A 23,187-nucleotide genomic window follows, 5' to 3' on the forward strand; every position below is an offset into this window, starting at 1 on the left:
AAATTTTACGAGGTTGACATTTTCAAAAAGCGGAAGATTTCAAATTTTAACGGGAGGGACAGAAGAGGGTCTGAAATGCGGGAGATTTTGACTCCCGCCGGAAGAATCACATGTATGTAAAAGTTTTAGGTCAGACCCTGTCTTTAACCAAATGTTATGAAACTTATACACAATGCTTATTACCACAAAATACAGATCAAGTTTGAATTTTGGTGGTGTCACTTTTACTGTTCTAGAGTTATGCCCCTTTACAAATGAAAAAAATGCTGAATTTTTCATTTCCGTTCTCTAACTTAAGTTTGCCTCTACCAAATGTTATGAAACTTATACACAATACTTATTACCTCAAAACTCAGATCAAGTACAAATTTGGGTAGCGTGACTTTTACTGTTCGTCAGTTATGTCCCTTTATAACTTTATATGATATGCAAGCGGGGGCATCATTTGTGTCCCATGGACACATTCCCCATTTATTGTTAAACCTTATACATGTAGATCTAAATCTTTGCATTATGGTACGATTTTGAAAATTGTATTCATTGTGTTGACCAGGTATCCTATATCTTGGTTCATTTACATTATAAACGACCCTTTGCGTTCACACAAATTCTGGCTTAAATGGCAATGAATCCGGAGTCAAAACACTTGAGGTAGGTAGTTTGACATCTGAATTCAACTATTAAACATTAGATTCGAGCCTAGATTATTATATGTGATGACGCAAATTCGTATCCTTATCTAGAGTATCAGTTCCTATGCTTTCCATTTACTGTTTCTTAAGCAAGAAAACCACGTGCATGCATAAATATTAATTTCACTCGGTAATGTGAATTTTCGCATTTCTTATCTAAATTCAGGACAAGGCAGTAAGAGCTTTACATGTGACTTTCAAACATGGTCATCATTACTTAATGTATTCTGACCTCTATCTGTTCCTCTTTTCTTTTTCTTTTTTGAGCGACCGTCCTTTTGTAAACTTTGAAATTTTTGAAATATTAAGGATTTTCTACCCCAGGAATAGAATACCTAAGATGTATTCTGCAAAACCTTTGTTTCTAAATTTTGGGTTCTCAATGTCTTACAACTTCGTACTTTATTTGGCCTTTTTAACTTTTTTTTTATTCGAGCGTCACTGATGAGTCTTTTGTAGACTAAACTTGTATATGGTGTACAACATTTTAATTCATCTACATAACTTTTTATATAAATTGGTTCTTTTGAGAGTATGTTCAGGTATTCCTAAAACTTATGAAAATAAGATATTCTTCAAAACCAAGTTTTCCTGTGGAATATTTTGATTGAAGTAAGGGAGCTACCATTTGATTTTTATGGGGGGGCTAGGATGAAATTTGAAAAAAATAGGCAGGACAGGAGTTTTGAGTAAAAAAAAAAGGCAGGATGAGACACTTGCAAAAAAAAAAAGTCAGGATGACAATTTAGGTAAAAAAAAGTCAGGATAAACTTTTAAAAAAAAGGCAGGACCGAATTGAGGGAAAAATAAAAAGGCAGGACAGAGATTACAAGTAAAAAAAAATGCAGGACAAAATTTTTCATCCTAGCCCCCCATAAAAATCAAATGGTAGCTCCCTAACTTCAGGAAATCCTTAAAATTTGAGATGTTTTATTAGATCAAAATAATTGGCAGTATATAAGAGGTCCCTCTGTGTTACTCTCAAGAAAAATATACGAAAGTTGCATACAGGGTTTCACTTCACTTGAAAATTGGACTTTAAATTTATCTAAACAACATCTACCATGACTCATGAGTATGGACAGTTTCAATAACAAGTATAAGAATAAATGAAGGCATCCAGGAAACAATAAGAAGATATGAAAGATTAAATAAATGCATCCAGATTATAAAGCAAACTGAGTGCTTAAATTTATATTGCGATTGGTTTGTGCAATTTGCATTAGACATCTGGTTTGCAGAAACTGGGATTTGCAATAGGATTAAGAAAAAATTATGTGCACTCCCAAGTAATAAATAAAACAGTCAAGCCTTAAAAAATAAATTCTAATAGTAGCTGTATATATACACTTTTCTATTCACAACTAATATCCAACATTGCTTTCAATTGACTTTTGCAAGAATGTACACACAATTACATATTTTCAATAATGGTGTTTTAACATCATTTCATTACCTTATTCTATTCACAGTAAATTATTTCAAATCAAAAGCAAAAAAATTCAGAAACAATTTTTTGGTGACTAGTCAGCAATCTTCACTTATTGCTTCTCTTTTTTATCGCTGCCATGGGGGAGGGGGCATTAAGTGTTACCCTTGTCTGTCCCGTACGTCCCCAAAAGTGGTTTCGGCTTTCTAACTTCAGTTAGCCTCAACCAAACATTATAAAACTTATCCACAATGCTTATTACCACAAAACACAGATCAAGTTCTAAATTGGGTGGCCTCACTTTTACAGTTCATAAGTTATGCCCTTTATAAACATAAGAATTGCTGAATTTTTCGTTTCCGTCCTTAACTTTAGTTTGCCTCAACCAAATGATATTAAACTTCTAGTCAATGCTTATTACCACAAAACACAGATCAAGTTCGAAATTGGAAACTTAAATCATAGGTTTATATCAGCAATGTCTTGGAGGAGTTCGAAAGTCAGTGCTTTTATTTATTTTTCAAAGAGTTATGCCCTTGAAAACATTAACTATATGGAGGATTGCATTGTTAGCGCTCTCATGTGTACAATTCTTGCCAGAAATTTATGAAACTTAAATCAAAGGTTTATAACAGCAATGTCTTGGATGAGTTCGAAAATCAGTGCTGATCAATAATTTTTAAATAGTGATGCCCCTTGGAAATATTAATTATGTGAAAAATTGCCTTGTGAGCACTCAAATGTGTACAATTCTTGCCAGATTTTTATGAAATTTATATTATAGGTTTATGGCAGCAATGTCTTTGATGCTTTTGAAAATAAGTTCTGATCAAATATTTTTAACGAGTTATGCCCCTTGGAAATATTTATTATAATGGAAATCACTTTGCATTTGCTTGAAGCCTTCATTTCTCTTAAGATATTAATAAAAAGTTTTAAAAAGTGCTTATTTTAGTTATTGCCCTTGTACCTTGGATAGATAAAATATGTGCAACGCGGGGGACATTGGAACTCTGTTCTTTCATTAGTTGGGGTATAACACCCTTAAATGTCGTATAATGTCTTGAAAACATTTGTAGAAAAAATCTGATGGGACCAAAACTGCTCAGAATGTCAAAGCCTTCCGACCTTTTTCATCAAATAATCTTGCTGTGTTGTATTAATTTATTTTTGGCAAAAATGCCTGGAATCCTTAAGATTATTGGGCATTTTTTTAGGCCACAACGAACTATAAAAATCAGTTGAAAAAGGCTTAACTCATCAGATGGATACGAACAGAAATACTACACAGAGTGGACGTGGCTGGGTACTTGTATATCCCAAAAACAAATAGACACTAAGTACAGATCTGAGAGTACTCGCAGTTACTGACAGCTAGTTCAAAGCCACTAACAACTAATTAAAAAAAATCATGCATCTAAGACTAAATTATCAATTAGTTTACATCCAACATCCAGTTATTGAAGAGGCATAACTTTTACATTCAAGGTACAAAAAAAAACATTAATAAAATAGAGTCACACGAGGTAAAAAAGTATGCATTCTTATTGCCTATGATGTACGTCAATGTACACAAATATGATCATTGATAATTTAGAAGAAACTGTTATCAATGCATTAGAATTTAATGACACACAGGAGAATATACTTTAAAGATTCTCAACAAAATAGATTTAACTGCATTTGTTAAATTAATTCTTAGAATCAATGAATTTGAGTTTAATGGACTGTTTTACAAACACATTATAGGAGCGCCCATTGTCACCAACATGCACAGATCTGCATCTGTCTGTCATATTCATTAAAATCTTAGATAAGTTCCAATGGAGAGAAAACATCAAATTACACTGTCAATAGGGATGACGGTTTTATGGTCTTCACAGGCAAATTAGAGCAAGTTGAAGATTTATTTAACCTTGCAAACGAAATTGACCATCTACTTAAGTTCTAATATGAGGTGTCGACATCTAGTATGGCCTATTTAGAGGGTGGTAAAGGGTTATTTTCGTGCAACGTTTTCGGCCTTTTTATTTCACGTGTTTCCGTGTTTCGACGTTTTATTTCCCGTTTTCTCGTGTTTGGTTCAATGTGCGTGTTTCGTGTTTTCCCTTAATTATTTTCCGTGTTTCGTTTCGGTACTCTTATTTTCTCGTGCTTGTCCCGCATTTGATTAAAAAGTAAACCGGGACTAGTTCAAAGTCAGCCCAAATATTGTTTTAAATTAAAAACTAATTAACTGGTCCCAAATTATTTATTTATAGCGTATTGTATTACTATGATAAATCGGATGCAACTAACGGACGCTAAAAGGTGACCACATGCAGGGGCGCCATGTCCATTTATAATGACTGCATGATCTCCAAGAACGGCTGAGTAATAACTTTTTGTACTTTTTTCCTTAATATTTACGATTTTATTCCTTGGCTTCGTTTTTCCAGAGTGTTTTTTTTCCGTGCAACGTTTTTACGATTTGTTGTTTCTCGTGTTTCCGTGTTCAGACCCTCCCTTTTACCACCCTCTATTTAGATACCAATGTGTACAAAAGTGAATGATTCCATAAAAATGGTATTCTTGATGTTAAATCACATATATTAAAAACACAGAAACGTATCAATATTTACCAATCACTAGTGCACATCCAAAACAGACATAAAAGTAAGAGCATTACAGTGTGTGAATAATATAAGAAATTTCTACTTCTACCACTAAGTGACCACCTTCATTTGGTTGACTATCCTGTCACTGTTTGGTGTGCGCTTGCATACTTAACAAGTCCAAAAATAATTTTAACAGAAAGAAAATAATTTGTGCTGTACATAACATTTATACATGGTGCAAATAAAAACATGGGACTTGAAATTTAATGTGCATGCAGTAGTCTCTTGAATGAGTCAAGACTTTCTGCAGTGGTCACTGAAATAATAGTGACATCAATGAATTAAATAAACATTTTATTAACTTACAAGATAACTTAATTGATAGAGAATACTATAAAAAGGAAACAGTAAAAGTTGTAAAAATGTAGATTAACGAACAGTCTTTATTTAATTGTTTTATTTTCATTTGAAACAGATTTTTTTTATCTGATTTGTCAAAATGACAAGTGTGCATAATGATTTTATTGTTACAAATCAAATCCCAAAGCCCACCATAACTCATTATGTAGAAACCACAGCACTATTTTAAAATATCTCTCTGTGAATATCTAGACACAGATGTTTGATACCATAGGTCGTTATAATAAAATCTTGACCATTTAACTTTCACTTGTTTATCAAAGGGTACAACTATCAACTTTGCTCAAGTCAGTAAACCCTTGCAATGCAAAAAATGTAGCTTTACAATAAATATACATGTTTGAAAAGGATCTATAGATTGTTTATTATCATATATCAGATAAGTGAATTAGCGATCTGTGAAAATTCTTAATTGCCATGTTTTAAAAATCTTAGATACACCGTATGGAGGTGCTTTTAATTGCAGGAAGCTAATACAGATAAGATGAATAGGTGTTCCGAATGAACAATAATTTAGCTTCCGAATATTCCTCCATAGACTATATTTCTAACTAATAAATATGCGTGAACCCTTTGTTTCCGATCATTAACTTTAGTTGGCCTCAACCAAATGTTACGAAACTTTTATGCATGGTTATTACCACAAAACACAGATCAAGTTAGAATTTTTGGTGGCGTCACCTTTATCTTTTTAGAGTTATGCCCCTTTACCAATAGAAAAATTCCTTTATTTTTAGTTTCCGTTCATTAACTTTAGTTTGCCTCAACTAAATGTTATGAATCTTATACACAATGCTTATTACCACAAAACACAGATCGAGTTTGAATTTTGGTGGTGTCACTTTTACTGTTCTAGAGTTATGCCCATTCACATGCAGAATTTTTTCGTTTCCGTTCTGTTCAAGTTTGCCTCAACCAAATGTTATGAAACTTATACACAATGCATATTACCACAAAACTCAGATCAAGTATGAATTTGGGTAGCGTCACTTTTATCGTTCTTGAGTTATGTCCCTTTATAACTTTCTATGCAAGCGAGGCATCATCTATGTCCCATGGACACATTCCCCATTTATTTTTTTCTTGCTCGCCAAATTGTCGCAGCTTTTTGTCGAGCCTTCGACTTTAGTCGAAAAAGCGAGACATAGCGATCCTACATTCCGTCAGCGTCGTCGTTGTCGTCGGCGGCGTCCACAAATATTCACTCTGTGGTTAAAGTTTTTGAAATTTTAATAACTTTCTTAAACTATCCTGGATTTCTACCAAACTTGGACAGAAGCTTGTTTATGATCATAAGATAGTATCCAGAAGTAAATTTTGTAAAAATAACATTCCATTTTTTCCGTATTTTACTTATAAATGGACTTAGTTTTTCTGCCGGGAAATATTACATTCACTCTGTGGTTAAAGTTTTTAAAATTTTAATAACTTTCTTAAACTATCCTGGGTTTGTACCAAACTTGGACAGAAGCTTGTTTATGATCATAAGATAGTATCCAGAAGTAAATTTTGTAAAAAAATAAATCCATTTTTTCCTTATTTTACTTTTAAATGGACTTAGATTTTCTGCCAGGAAACAACACATTCACTCTGTGGTTAAAGTTTTTAAAATTTTAATAACTTTCTTATACTATTTTGGATTTGTACCAAACTTGGACAGAAGCTTGTTTATGATCAAATGCTAGTAATTAGAAGGAAATTTTGTTTTCTTCCAGTTAACATTACATTCAGTCTGCAGGTAAAGTTTTTAAACATTTATTAGATTCATAAACTATCCTCGATTTTTACCAAACTTGGACAGAAGCTTCTTACAATCAAAAGATAGTATCAAGAGGAATATTTTTATTGATTTACTTCCTCATTTTTGTTGAGCCTGCGATTAACAGAAAAAGTAGGCGAGACACTGGGTTCCGCGGAACCCTTACGAATTTTCATTTCAACTGGCCAAATTGAAATTCCACTTGCCAGCTTGGCGAATGACTTACTTTTGGGACTCGCTGTCTTTTTCATACATAGTTATTAAAAGATATTATTCCAAGTCCACTTACTAAATGTTTGTACTTGTGTATATTTTTTGAAATCTATAACTGGTTACTGGACAATTTAAATTACTATTTCTCTATAGTAGTTTCAGTTATATCAGTAGCAGTCGAACTTATCTTTCGATTACCGAGGGGGAGGGGTATCAAATAGATTTTTACCGAAACTGACAATTCAAAAGTTATTTTTATGTCATTACCAGATTTCCTTATTCCAATGATTATGGATTAATCTTAGTACAAATGCTGGAGTTATTGAGCGGCCTCTTCTATTATAATTGTCATATTTTTAGCGAGACATAGCGATCAAAGATTACATCGTTTGCGTCAACATTTAGGTTCAGTCTGTGGTTAAAGTTTTTTTAGACATCAATAACTTTGTCAAACCTTCATGAAATGTTATGAAATTTGGACAGAAGCTTGTTTATAACCAAAATACAGTATCCAGAGCAAAATTTTGAAAATTTTTATTTTCTTTTTTCCGTATTTTACTGATAAATGAACTTACTATTTTTACAGTTAACATTCAAATTCAGTTTGAGGTTAAAGTTTTTCAATCGTCAATGATTTTGTCAAACCTTCATGGAATTTTATGAAATTTGGACAGAAGCTTGTTTAATTACCAAAATACAGTATCCAGAGCAAATTTTGAAAATATTTATTTTCATTTTCCTGTATTTTACTGATAAATGGACTTGATGTTGTTTATTGTTAACAAGTAGATAAAGTTTGTTACACATCAATTGCTTTGTCAAACCTTCATAGAATTTTATGAAACTTTGGCAGAAGCTTTTTCTGATTAAGAGATAATGTCTGATGCAAACTTTTGATAATATATTTTCATTTTCAGGATTTAGTTTATTACAGTTAACATTTACAAACAGTCTTCCCAGGGGCCTCGGTGGCCGAGTGGTCTAAGTAGTTACTACTGTAATCACTAGTCAGTCAACACTGAGGTTGTGAGTTCGAACCCCGCTCGTGCGGGTGCACTCGACTCCAATCTTAATTGACTAGGATTGTCAGTTTTCCTATCGAAGGTCGGTGGTTTTCTCCGGGCACTCCGGCTTCCTCCACCAATAAAAACTGGCCGCCACGAAATAGCCCAAAATCGGTGCTTAAAAGTGGCGTTAAAACACCAAAAATCAATCAATCAATACAAACAGTCTGGGATTAAATTTTTTAGACATGATAAATTTGTAAATCTTCATGGATTGTTGTGAAACTTGGACAGAAGCTAATCTTCAAGCCCAAGGAAATAGCATAGATAGTTCTAAAGAAAAAGTTGTTTTGTTTTAATTCTGTATTTTACTGAAAAAAGGACTGACAGCAGTGGAATCCCTTACAAATTTTTATACGACCACAAAAATTGGTATGACGTCGATGTCCGAAGACACATTGGTTTTCGCACAATAACTTTAGTTTAAGTGAATGGATCTCTATGAAATTTTACCATAAGGTTCAATACTACAAAAGGAAGGTTGGGATTGATTTTGGGGGTTATGGTACCAACAGTTTAGGAATTAGGGGCCAAAAATAAGCATTTTTGTAACTTCCAGACAATAAGTTGTTGGTTAGTGTATGGATCTCTCTGACATTGTACCACAAGTTTCCATATCACAAAGGAAATGCTGGGATTGATTTTAGGAATTAGGGGCCAAAAAAGGGGCAAAAAACAAGCATTTTTCTAGTTTCATGACAATAACTTGTGTGTAAGTGTATGGATCTTTTTGAAATTGTACTACAAGGTTCCATATCACAAATGGAAAGCTGGAATTGAGTTTGGGGGTAATTGCCCAAAACATTTAGGAAAAAGGGGCCAAAAATAAGCATTTTTCTAGTTTCCAGACAATAACTTGTGTTCAAGTGTATGGATCTCTTTGAAATTGTACTGCAAGGTACCATACCACAAAGGGAAGGCTGGGATTGAGTTTGGGGGGTGATGAATCATAAGAGGGTTAAAAAAATTGAGGGAAGGGATTTTTTTCCCCTTTTATTCCTTTTTTTTTTCTTTAAAATTTTCCATTTTAAGTTGGTTATTTCTGATTTATATATAAAAGCAATTATCAAATTGGTCCACATTGAGGTCAAAAGGGTCCAAAATTAAACTTTGTTTGATTTCATCAAAATGAATTCTTTAGATTCTTTGATATGCTGAATCTAACCATGTATTTAGATTTTGGATATTGGACCATAATAGGTAAATTAAAATTTTTTAAGTTCTTAGACCACATTCAGTCTGTGTCAGAAACCTATGCTGTGTCAAATATTTTATCACAATCCAAATTCAGAGCTGTATCAAGCTTGAATGTTGTGTCCATACTTCCACCAATTGTTCAGGGTTCGACCTCTGCGGTCGTATCAAGCTGCACCCAGCGGAGCATTTTATTTAAATTATTTAGCCCTAATTTGGCTAAAATCTTTTCTATTTGCCTCCAGATCTAACTTGTTTAACATTCAGAGAGGTATAAAAGAATGGCTTTCAAATCTGGTCAAGAAATGTAATGTCAATCCTGAAATTTGATAAGAAAAAACATACATGGACCATAGGAAGGTAAAACATTATGAAATGTTTTATTTGTAATCCACTCATACCCCCACTGTATGCATAATACATTTATTTTAGTCATGTCAAGAAATTAAAACCAGTTAGATAGGGATCGTATGAAAGGTTTTAACATGCTGAAGTGTCAAGGTTGTCATAATAATGTTTTAGTTTGTCAATCGCGATAAATAAATAAACTGTTTAGGAGCTAGGAATATAATTACTAGTAACATTGAAATTAGTTCAAAAGACTTGAAATTCATGAATTTTAAGGCCTTGCAACTGTCAAATTACTTCAACTTGGGAGATAAATGTCACTTGCCACATTTGCAATTTCCCAAGTATCAGTGCTTGCCATATATGTTTCGTACTGGCCTTTGGTGAGTTGGCGAGCAGAGGTTTCACACACTGCTGCATCTAGTTTGAAAATTGTGTCTGATGATCCAGACTGCCAAACAACATGGCTAAAAATAAAGCATAGTTGTAAAATGCAAGTATAGATATTGGATCTTATTTATAGAGTAATTCAGGAACTAATCTAATCACTAAACTTGATGTAACAATTCTGTACCCCAAATATGATTGACCTAATACTCATAACAATTGAGAATTTGATCCAAGCGCAGTCACAAGGTCATGAACAAGTAACAATGAATCAAATAGTTAAGTTGTAATCATTGAATGAATTGAAGATGATTCAGTGACATTGTTTCTTTTCAGGCAACAAGAAATGGTTTACGAATGTGTGATTTATTGGGTGATTTTACACTTTTTTCAGACAAGTAAGTACGTAAACAGGGCTCAGTTAAAACCAACTCAAGTGACAATGATTTAAAAACTTTGATTGACCACACATATTTCAACTTATATATGGCTAACAAAGGAAGTTCATGTAATTATATATTCTATAAGGGACCACATCAAAAGTTCAATATATGTAGGACTAATTCACATAGATCAATCATTCCTGGACCCCCCACCTTGTAACTTGATTTGGAAAATATTGATTAACGTTACATGCATATGCATTGAAAGAATGTCTTTAAATGTATTTTAGCTTGCAAGTTTTATGAGGGTTTGTTTAAAGTCCAGTGGCAAATATTTCATTCATGTTCAGGATGAGGACAAATTAACAATACATACACTGGTAGACCTATTTGGCAAATGTGCGCTATTTTTGAGGGGAATTAGCTGTTTGTCCTATAAAACTGGTGTGTATTGAGTCATCAATAGAACTAGTGATGCGTGAGCGACGGTTATTAATAGATCGTTGTAATGGGTACAGATATATACAATGTTTACAGTCGGATGAAAATAACTGTCTTATTTCCTTTTCTGTAGAGATAAACGGTGTTTTTGATAATATAGTTACTTGTAAATTAAGACAGAAACAGATTATTTATATGTGTGGTTTAGATGATTAAATATTTTTCTTAGATTCTTTTTTCAGTGTTTCAAGTTTCAAATTAAGGGGAAACATCGAAATAGAAATACAAAACGTTTTTAAGCATGGCTTTCCTGATTAATTGCCAAATTAAATTATCGAATTTTGTCATTGGTCAATAAAAAAAATCTATTTTAATACGACCAATGGACAGGATGAATACACGTGGTAACTTTGCAATACTCAACTACAAATATATAATTTTTATGCCCCCGCCATAGCGGAGGGGGCATTAAGTTTTACCCTTGTCTGTCTGTCTACGTTCGTCCGTACTTCTCAAAGTTGGTTTCCGTTCTCTAACTTTAGTTTGCCTCAACCAAATGTTATGAAACTTATACACAATACTTATTACCACAAAACACAGATCAAGTTTGAATTTTGGTGGCGTCACTATAATAGTTCTAGAGTTATCCCCCTTTACATTTGGAAAAATTGCTGAATTTTTCGTTTCCGTTCTCTAACTTAAGTTTGCCTCAACTAAATGTTATGAAACTTATACACAATGCTTATAACCACAATATACTTTTTCTAAATATCAAGTCATTTTTATATTGGTATGACGTTAGCGTCATCGTCGTCGTCCGAAGACACATTGGTTTTCACACAATAACTTAAGTTTAAGTGAATGGATCTCTATGAAATTTTACCATAAGGTTCAATACCACAAAAGGAAGGTTGGGATTGATTTTGGGGGTTATGGTACCAACAGTTAAGGAATGAGGGGCCAAAAGGGGGCCAAAAATAAGCATGTTTGTAACTTCCAGACAATAACTTGTGTGTCAGTGTATGGATCTCTCTGACATTGTACCACAAGGTTCCATATAACAAAGGGAATGCTGGGATTGATTTTGGGGGTAATTGCCTCAAATTTTTAGGAATTAGGGGCCAAAAAAGGGGCAAAAAACAAGCATTTTTCTAGTTTCATGACAATAACTTGTGTGTAAGTGTATGGATCTTTCTGAAATTGTACTACAAGGTTCCATATCACAAAGGGAAAGCTGGAATTGAGTTTGGGGGCAATTGCCCAAAACGTTTAGGAATAAGGGGCCAAAAATAAGCATTTTTCTAGTTTCCAGACAATAACTTTTGTGTCAGTGTATGGATCTTCCTGAAATTGTACTACAAGGTTCCATATCACAAAGGGAAAGCTGGGTTTGAGTTTGGGGGTAATTCCCCTAAATGTTTAGGAATTTGGGGCCAAAAAGGGGCCTAAAAACAAGCATTTTTCTAGTTTCCAGACAATAACTTGTGTTCAAGTGTATGGATCTCTCTGAAATTGTACTGCAAGGTACCATACCACAAAGGGAAGGCTGTGATTGAGTTTGGGGGTGATGAATCATAAGGGGGTTCAAAAAATTTGGGGGAGGGATTTTTTTTCTTTAAAATTTTCCATTTTAAATTGGTTATTTCTGATATATATATAAAAGCAAATAATAATGATATGGTTTGAATAGGTAAATTAAAAAATTTTAAGTTCTTAGACCACATTCATTCTGTGTCAGAAACCTATGCTGTGTCAAATATTTAATCACACTCCAAATTCAGTGCTGTATCAAGCTTGAATGTTGTGTCCATACTTGCCCCAACTTTTCAGGGTCGACCTCTGCGGTCGTATCAAGCTGCGCCCAGCGGAGCATTTTATTAAAATTTGAGTTATCTTCTTTTGTCCATAATTATAGTTGAATCAACTACAATCAATGCTTTATACAATGCAATGTTTAATTTTGCCTTCCACTGATAAAATACAGATCAAGTTGAATTTGGGTAGTGTCACTTTAACCATTATTGAGTTATGCCCTTTATAAATCGAAAGATTGCAAAATTTTTAGTTTCCATTCTGTAACTTTAGTTTGCCTCAACCAAATGTTATGAAACTTATACACAATGCTTATTATTTATTATATGAATGGAAGTCGTTTTACGTTAAAAAAAATGTAAATTAAACTACTATTTATGATAGATCCATAATGTGAACCGATAGTTTGGGTCAAAATGTGAAACTTTGTTCTCACCAAATAAAATTTGTCTTTAATTGTCATGTTTAGAAAAAAAAATCAGAAACAGTGCTGGTAGAGTCTTATTACTATGGATGCCTTAATCCGGCAATATGTCAGACTGGTCCGACAGTTGTCCTATTGTAATTAACACCTGCTGTGAACATTTCATGGTATCATCAACACATTGTAACCAGTTTCTGCCGATTTGCCAACTCCTATCAAAGCCTAAACTATGGCCACTGTTGTGCCTTTTACGCGGAGATTCTGTTTTAGTTTGGCTAATTTAGGGTAATTTTCTTTTAACTGATGAGACATTCGCCTGAAGTGGTTCTCTTCTACAAAAAAATGTAAATATCTTTCATTTTTATACGACCGCATAAAATTTTTGTGGTCATATATTGGTATCATGTCGTCGTCGTCCGAAGACACTTGGTTTCCGGACAATAACTTTAGTATTAGTAAATAGAAATCTATGAAATTTAAACTCAATGTTTATAACCACAAAGGAAAGGTTGGGATTGATTTTAGGGGTTATAGTCCTAACAGTTTAGGAATTAGGGGCCAAAAAAGGGGCCCAAATAAGCATTTTTCTAGTTTTCAGACAATAACTTGTGTAATAAATAACGGTGTATGGATCTCTCTGAAATTGTACAACAAGTTTCCATACCACAAAAGGATGGTTAAGAATTGGCTTTGGGGGGTAATGGCTCAAACTGTTTAGGAATTAGGGGCAAAAAAGGGGAAAAAACCAAGGGTTTCCTTGTTAATGGACAATCACTTTGAAGTACAATGTTAAATTTGGATTACCCCCCTTACACTGCTGTAAAATTATGTATAGCGAAATTTTGTACTGTTTTGAGGTGATTAGCTGTCAATTTATTTTTAGAAGTTACTAATAAAAATGTTGATTAAAGATACATTATTTTTAGACATAGATTTTGTATGTCATTTTCTATTTTAAGACTTTTATGATGTATTTAAATGGGTAATTATGGTTGCAAACTCCATTGGAAATTTGAATTGAGATAATGACCATATCTTGAGGGAAAAAATTGTTTTGGGGAAAAAGGGTAGGTGGAGGGGAGGTGAAAAAAAATTGGGGCGGGGGAACATTTTTTTTTTCTCATTACAGATTTCAGAAATTAAAAAGAAAATTTCTTCAAATATTTTTGCCAAAAAAAGGGGTGGGGTGAAAAAAAAAATTTTTGCCAAAAAAAAAAAGGGGCTGAAATTAATTTTTTTTTTTGGGGGGGGGGGGGATTCGCAACAGCATAGTGAATTGCACGAAAGCAAAAAATATCAAACATAAATATAAATTCAAATCATATAACCAATTCTAAGTTCTTTGACTACAGTTATTCTGTGTTAGAAACCTATTATGTGTCAAACATTTAATTTCAATCCAAATTCAGACCTGTATGAAGCACGAATATTGTGTCCATTTTTGCCCCAACTGTTCAGGGTTGGACCTCTGCGGTTGTATCCAGCTGTGCTTGGCGAAGCAATTTATTTTAATTTGGTGGAGTTAAGCGACGTAAAAGATTTCAAAATGATAAACTTTTTTTTCTAAAAATAATTTCCACTTGTAAAGAACGATGTCAAAGTTTTATTTTGGCTAGCATTCTTTTTGGTTTCACCTTTCAGGCGTCTATCTCGAGTTGGTATTGGAAAATAATGATTTAAAATTTATTTGGACTTAATTAAGTTCTCAGTTTAGTTCTAATCACGAAATTGATCGATAGTCAAGGTAAACACTTTTTATGCAAATTTTTATGCTACATATAATTAGTTATAGGTGGCACGTTACGCATTGTCAACAAGGAAAAAAATTAGCAAAGAACATTTCGACAAAACTCATCCGAGAAAAAGCAAATTTCGCGATAAAAATGACACTGCACCAGAGAAACGGCAGAAAAAAGGCACGGGCGTCACCAAAAAGGGTGGGCGTTGCGCCCTGTTCAAACTTTGTAGCTAGAACACTGATGGTAAATGCATATAAACTTAATACAAGTCCAATTTCTAACGTTGTCTTTTCGTAATCCCACTCCCTTTTTTCTAAATCCGGGGTTCCACACTCGACTATATAGGAGTCTGTCAATGGAGCCAGAGATTAGGCCGTTTACATCGTGACTAGTTTAAGGAACAATAAACGGAAGTATAAATTGCCCCAGGTAAGTCATATATTGTATGTAATGTGTAAAAAACCGCCACTTGTGAGTGTACTTGTGATTTCCAAGATAATCAAAATGCTGTAATTCATGTAGTATCTACCAGCTACGCAGACAGCGGCACATGATATTGGACAATGAAAAAATCTGATACTTTTTTATGTGCATTGCTAGATATTTAAAATGATATAACACACATCAAATGAAAAAGAAATGTTAAAGTTGGACATTTCTGATTTACTGGTGAATTAAAAATTCCATAGAATATCTGAAATGATTTTAAAGAAGCATGCATCACGTTTATCTGGGTTTATTATACCAGAGACATATAATACAATTTATATGTCTCTGATTATACTAAGTTAGTATAATAGTCCAAGTGTTTATCGAACTATAATTGTGTTTTGTCTTGAAATGTGTAGCAGTGTTATTTTGTTCACAGAACGAGGGAAAACTTCAAATTGAAATAAAAAAAGGAAAATGAAAAATAACAGTTATTACCGTACCAAAAGTTGATTAATAATCATTAAATTTGTAAAATGAAATATATTTATTATCCTTCGATTTCATTATCAAGATATTCCGGCACACACGAGTTCAATCTATTAATCCCCCCAGGGATACCAGCTTCCAAGAAGACATATACATGTAATAAATATATCGGTACTGATGATTGGAATGAAACTCTCTCTCTCATTCCTATATCTATTTACTTTGAAATATTTGTTCTCTGCAAGTGTACCTGATGAAGCTAGATTATTTCACATAGATGGACCAAGGATTCAAAAAAAATGAAAGAAGTAAAAAGAATATATCCTGTATTAGCTAGCAGACTATTCCAGTAACACTTTCAAAAATATAATGTTTATTTATACATTCTGTCTTCTTGGTGAACTACTATTAAAATTAATTCGTACCCAGTCACTAATTTTTCATGCGCATCTTTCCAGTTTGACAGAAGGGCCTAAAATGCCTTTAATTTTATGTTGTTTTTTTTATGAATTAAAGAACACTTTCGTTTAGAGTTCAAACTTTGTCCGTCACTCCCTATAAATATATCTGAAAAAGATTTCATTATTTGATAATAAAAAAAGTTCAATCAACATAATCTTATGATTAACTAAGAGAATAGCCATTAATTATCGCTCATTGATTATCTAAGTTAACCACTTGACCATGCACCAATACCTTGCAATTTCATTACACAAGGACACCTGTGGTACCGCGTTGACAAGTTTATTAGTTGGCATCCAAGGTATTACCTGTCCCGGCTTTTTTCTAGACAGGTTCATATTTATGACCCACTCTTTGAGACCTAGCCTAAGTATGACGAAAGTGCTATATTACTAAAACAGCTGGGAAAATGGATTAAATTGACCTGCTATATTGTACAAACTAAACAACGTCGGAGTGGAACTAACCCCGAATAATTCAGTCTCTCCCCGTAATCAATCTCTCATATACTTGTTAATGAAGTAATCGTAGATCAGTGGAATATAACGACTGAATTATTTGGGTAAAAGTGGAACAAGTAATTAAAAGTCTGAATTTACCATAATTGTAGCTTCATAAGGAGGGACCTGGGCACCCTATTAAGTATGGGAAAAAATCTGGATTCCGAATATTTTTTTGTCATCTGCTTGACCACAATCAGTCACAGTTAGTGCCCCCCCCCCCCCACCCCTTTTATAAAAAATTCTGGATCTGCCACTGAGAACAAAAACTGAATAATGCTGAAAAAGGAACATCTCAAGTATAAGGTAATCTCACTCCCCCTCCCGAAACAAAAAACCCACGTCATCTAATTGTAATCTTTAAACAGTTACTAAAGACGCCTTATCATTATTTTCATTAGTTTACAAGTTGTGACCATTCGAAATTGTTTTATTCAACTTTCCTATAGACTTTTATGGTAACCCCCCCTTTTGACCCCTAAAAAACAAACAAATAAACTTTCCCTCCCACAAAATCCAAAACTTAAACATTGATTCGAAAAAAAAAGACTTAATTTTAGATTCTTGGAAATCAAATGAAATGAACCTTCTAGAGCCTCAACACTAACGCACAATAATGTCAATCATAACACATCAAATTTAACCCTGAATTGACATTCCACAATGGTCAGTAACATCACCTGTGTTTACAGTTACATGATATTTCCCGCCGTAGGAAAATCTTGTGCAGTCGACACAATTGATGTCAGCTATTTTTAACATTCTCTATTGTGAGCGAAGTCAAGTTAGAGATCAAGTTGATTACAGATATATAAATCACGTGCATTATTTCATTATTAAAATGTCCTTTAAAAGTCAAATCTACATTTGTTAAATACATACATTTCTAAATTTTTATTAAAAGAAACGTAACATCAATTTTTTATACGACTGCAAAAAAATTTTTGGAATCGTATAATGGTATGATGTCGTCGTGGTCTGCGTCGTAGTCCGAAGACACATTGGTTTCCGGACAATAACTTTAGTTTAAGTTAATGGATCTCTATGAATTTTTTTAAGAAGGTTCAATACCATAAAAGGAAAGTTGAGATTGATTTTGGGGATGATGGTCCCAACCGTTTAGGAATAAGGGGCCCAAAACAAACATTTTTCTAGTTTCATTATAATAACTTGTGTATAAGTATTTCGATTGCTCTGAAATTGTACAACAATATTTAATACCACAAGTAGAAGGTTGGGATTCATATTAGGGGTTATGGGGCAAACAGTTTAGGAATTAAGGGCCTAAAAGGGGCCAAAAACAACAATTTTTGTAGTTTCCGTACAATAACTTGTGTGTAAGTGTATGGATCTCTCTGATATTGTACCATAAGGTTCCATATCACAAAGGGAAGGCTGGGATTGAGTTTGGGGATAATTGCCTCAAACATGTAGGAATTAGGGGCCAAAAAAGGGCGAAAAACATGCATTTTTTTACTTTCCAAATAATAACTTGTGTTAGATGTGTATGGATCTCTCTGAAATTGTACTACTGGGGTAATTGCTCCGGAGGGGAGGGGGTTCCAATTTTTTTAAGGAATTCATATTTTTTTCAAAAATTTTCAAATTTCAATATTTGTAAAAGTTTCAAGAAGTAATCTTCAATTGCACAGTATTGCGCAATAGATTTGTAAGATCTATTACCACATTTATTTTGTGTCAGAAACCTATATTATGTCAAAAATTTGATCACAATCAAAATTCAGACAGTATCAAGCTTGAAGATTATATCCAAATTTGCCCCAACTGTTCAGGGTTCGACCTCTGCGGTCGTATCAGGCTGCGCTCAGCGAAGCATTTTTTTTTTTTTTGCAAATACTAGATTAATCTCATCCCGGAATTTTTATACACTTTCACATTAGACCACTTACAACACCTACTATTATATTTGAAAGTGCAATCTAATAAATGGTGGAATTGTCTTTTCACATTAAAATTTAAAAGAATATTATCGCTCAGGCATATTTAATTATTTTTAGATGATTGATTGTTGCTTGCTTAACTTCCAGTGGCAAATATTCCATGCATGTCAGGACAAACTTTATAGTTTAAAGATCGCATTCTCAAAAATAATTAAAAAAACAATAATGATCGAAAGAACTTTTATTCATGTGAAATTCCTTTCAATCTTTAAAATAGAACTTCTTTATTTTTCCAAAATGTAACACATTAGTTTACAAGATGTGGATTGAGGTATACATGTACACAACTTTCATATCTTTTAAATGGAACTTTTTTGTCCAAAAGACAACCCACGAGTTTGCGAAATCGAGTTTGCATGCACTGCATTGTGCGTAAATACATATATATATATTATGCAAAGACGGGTCCGTGTATTACCAAAATACTGCTTTACCCGTTGACCCTGGATATCAACTAAGGTTAAAACTTTCCATTGGCCGTCAGAAATGTAAAGCTTTATTCAATGTTGACACCTGTACCAAATAAACAGATTGTTTATTTTTGTTCTGATAAACGGTTCTTGAAGCAATTTGAATTTCTGAAGTAATTACGATGAAAACATTGTTCACAATTGCAATCATATTAATGGACCACACAGGTAAACCAGATCGTATTAAAAATTCCAAATTGCAAATGAAATTTAAATGATCTGAGGCCTCGGTCAAATACAAAATATTGATCCCTGAAATAGCTTTATATGAAAATAATTAACACTCTCAACAACATCAAGTTTTATAGTTCTTTATTAATCTATTTTTGATTAAAAAAGTAACCATCTAATCCAGAGATATATATAATCTGTTTCTGTCTAAATTTACAGATAAATTATATAATATATTTTCGAAAATAGCGTTTATCTCAAACGATTATAGTTACTTTGTTTTTAACAGATTCTGTAAACATCTATATATCTGTACCACAATTCAACAATCTATTAATAACCGTCGCTCACGCATCACTGGTTCTATTGATGACTCATACACACCAGTTTTATCGGACAAACGGCTAATTCCTGTGGACATGGTAAATCTCGGGATGACAATCCTAATCTTCTTTGACACCGTGAATCTATGAAGAACCTATAATAATTATTCGTTTTTCGCAGATTCGCCACGGACATCATAGATTTGCAAAAATAGGGCACATTTGCCAAATAGGTCTACCAGTGATACAAAAGGTAGGTTCTGTAATAAGGGTCAACTGGGATGAAGGGTTGGAAATTTTTACTGCTACTAGAATTCGAGTGAAAAACTGAATAGTGACAAAAATTTAGCCTAGCAACAGGCCACCTACACCCCTGAAACAGTTGTTTTAAGGGTTCTAAACATGAAAAGAGCATGGCAATCTCTTTACAGGAGGTATTGGATTTAACATACCCATTCTGATCGGCCGTGGCTGCGAATTTGTACATACCACACAACCAAATGGAAGCCCCACTTTTGCAAGGATTTTGCTGCCAGTCAGAAGAAGACAAAGTTTGACCATTGCCTATTCCCCAATCACCTTTGTGGTTCCTCAACAGTGAATGGTATCTTCTGTCTGTATTGAATTTTGGCATATATGACTGAAAATATTGATGTGCATATGCTGATGCATCAAAAATTATACTTGTAATGTGAATAATTTTTTTTACCTACACTACAGTCAGTTAGGAACCTGCATTTTCTATGTGCCCACTGTGGGCAATTGCATAGAGTTTGAATGTTGTTTTTTTTGTCACACATTCGGGGGACATAGAAATACTGGGCGTCCAACTGTCTGTCCAGTCTTGTTAGCGCTCTCACATGTACAATTCTTGCCAGATTTCTATGAAACTTGTATCATAGGTTTATATCAGCAATGTCTTTGAGGAGTTCAAAAATCAGTGCTGAATAATTATTTTTAAAAGAGTAATGCCCCTTGGAAACATTAATTATATGGAAAATTGCTGCATTAGCGCTCTCATTAGTACAATTCTTGCCAGATTTTTATGAAACTTGTATCATAGGTTTATATCAGCAATGTCTTGGACGAGTTCAAAAATCAGTGCTGATCAATTATTTTTAAAAGAGTTATGCCCCTTGGAAACATTAATTATATGGAAAATTGCATTGTTAGTGCTCTCATGTGTACAATTCTTGCCAGAATTTTATGAAACTTATATCATTGGTTTATATCAACAATGTTTTTGACAAGTTCGAAAATCAGTGCCGATCAATTATTTTTAAAAGAGTTATGCCCCTTGGAAACATTAATTATATGGAAAATTGCATTGTTGGTGCTCTCATATGTACAATTCTTGCCAGATTTTTATGAAATTAACAAATTAAACAAAACTTACCTAAGTTGTAGTTTGATGTTAATTTGGTAAGGTCCAATCTACCAGAATCACATGAGTGAACAGATGATCACATGATGCAATCAGACTTCAGATTGAAGAAAGTCAGGAACTGAAATTTCCATATTTCAATAAGGGAGGGCACAAATCACAACTCAGGCGGGCATTTGATTCTGGTAGATTGGATCTTACCAAATTAACATCAAACTACAACTTAGGTAAGTTTTGTTTAATTTGTTAATTTAATAAGTCCAATCTACCTATAGAATCACATGAGTCTTTAGAGTTCAGTTTCTGCACTTTCAGTAAAAATCTAAAAAGTAGCAACAGTTATACTATAAACACTACATACTTTCACTACTTGAAAACACTAATAATTCTAAATTTTTGGAAATTTATATACATCCATATAATATATACACAAAACTATCTTATTTTCCTTTGGCCAATAAGATTTCTTTACTGAAGAAGCTGTCATTAGTAATTGGTCTTTGGTAAAATTTTCTAAACACACTATCTTTCCTCCACCCAGCTGTGCGAAGAATAGTAGCTATTGGAATTTGTCCACTAACATAGGAAGAAGCAGCTCCTCTTGTACTATGAGGTGTAAAGATTTCTTTCTATTCCAGCCAAAATTAAAACTTGTTTTATCCACTTAGCAATGGTACCCTTTTTAACAGGTTTATAAGGTTTTTGAAAACTCAAAAACAATTGAGTATTATTAAGTCTCAACTTATTTGTGAGTTCTAAATATTCATGTAACGTATAAACCACACAAATCTTTAAATCTTACTTAAATGCTTCTATAAATATCTCTGGTAACTGATATCCAGGTCTAGTTTGCTTAAGCAAGTCTCAATATCTAATTTTAACCGAGCATGTATCAAGTTCCAAATTTCTAATATCTATTAAGAAAATACTCTGCATTCTTTGACCTGTTGTCAATGCTAATAACATGGCCAATTTAAATGTTAACTTTTTTGAAGTGATATCTTTAACTGGTTTCCAAGTCTTTAATAGACTTAAAACAGTTTCCACATTCCAAGTACAATTATATTTAGGTAAGACCGGTTTTTTGGAAAGTTTGCTATAGCTTGCTATAGCAAAAACTTTCCTAAGGCATCGGCCTCAAACCAGAAGTGACAGACTATCTTACTTTAGGATGTGTGTTCTACTCCTAGATAATGAAGTACTGGTGTTTGACAACTAATTCTAGGAAGATGTTTTTGAAATTTTGAGTTAATTCTATTTTGATTAGCTTACAGTTTGAATTAAAATGTCCTGAATGTTCATCGATAATTCAAATAACTCAACTTCATTTTGAAAATGGCTATCACAAACACTACTTCGCGGATCTGCACTGTGCGGAAAGTAAAATCAATACACATCTACACGAGACAGCAGTTTCTACGTTATGCTTTTATTGGTATTCCCCAGACATGCCTGAGATCCATATCAACGGGAGTACTATAATCCCGGTTTCAGGGGTATCCTCCCGTCCTCCGGTTGAAGAGAAAATAAATACCATGTTTAAAATATTTCATGAATGAACATTTTTCGACTTACAACAATTTTTACAATGTTTATTAAAGACGTAAAAGCCCGAGTGTATCGAAAGTATCTCGGTATCTCATCTCGGCCCACAACAAACTCGGACTATAATAAACTCTGCCTATTACATAATCGGCATCAGAAAATCGGACTATAACAAAATTCGTAATTATACTACTTGCTATTAAGTCTCCCAAACAAAGTTTGGAGACTTATTGTTTTGCTCAGTTCTTATTATTTTTCTTCTTGAGGTCTATTTAGGGGTATTTTGGGGCCAATAGAAGGGAGGGATTTACTATAGAACCCTATGGGATTTATTTTTTTTTAATTTTCAAATGACTATAACTTGAAAACAGGAAGTGATAGACACACACGGTTTTCAGTAATGATCACAGGATCATAAAACAAATCAAATGAAATATAGCGGGAGTCCCTCTGGATCAGCCCCACCCCCTCCTGTTTGAGAACTTGTAGATGGTTGAGGTTCCCACCCCTAAACCATATATATTCTTGTATGGGACAATAAAACAAGTCAA

The 23,187-nt window shown here is 33.4% G+C and overlaps 1 protein-coding gene and 1 long non-coding RNA gene across 5 annotated transcripts in view; one reads left to right on the top strand and one right to left on the bottom strand.

Moving 5' to 3' along the window:
- The window catches only part of LOC127698964 (adenylosuccinate synthetase isozyme 1-like), a 269,886-nt gene that overhangs the window by 106,550 nt on the left and 140,149 nt on the right, over positions 1 to 23,187 (top strand). For all 3 annotated transcript variants that reach the window (XM_052202747.1, XM_052202749.1, XM_052202748.1), the window contains exon 6: positions 10,440 to 10,501. In XM_052202747.1, the coding sequence (XP_052058707.1) occupies positions 10,440 to 10,501 (62 nt within the window). The remainder of the gene's footprint in view (positions 1 to 10,439; positions 10,502 to 23,187) is intronic.
- LOC127699011 (uncharacterized) overlaps positions 1 to 23,187 on the bottom strand; it is a 314,933-nt gene that overhangs the window by 81,154 nt on the left and 210,592 nt on the right. The window lies entirely within an intron of this gene.

The sequence above is a fragment of the Mytilus californianus genome, unplaced genomic scaffold, assembly GCF_021869535.1.
Source record: "Mytilus californianus isolate M0D057914Y unplaced genomic scaffold, xbMytCali1.0.p SCAF_4, whole genome shotgun sequence".
NCBI lineage: Eukaryota > Metazoa > Mollusca > Bivalvia > Mytilida > Mytilidae > Mytilus > Mytilus californianus.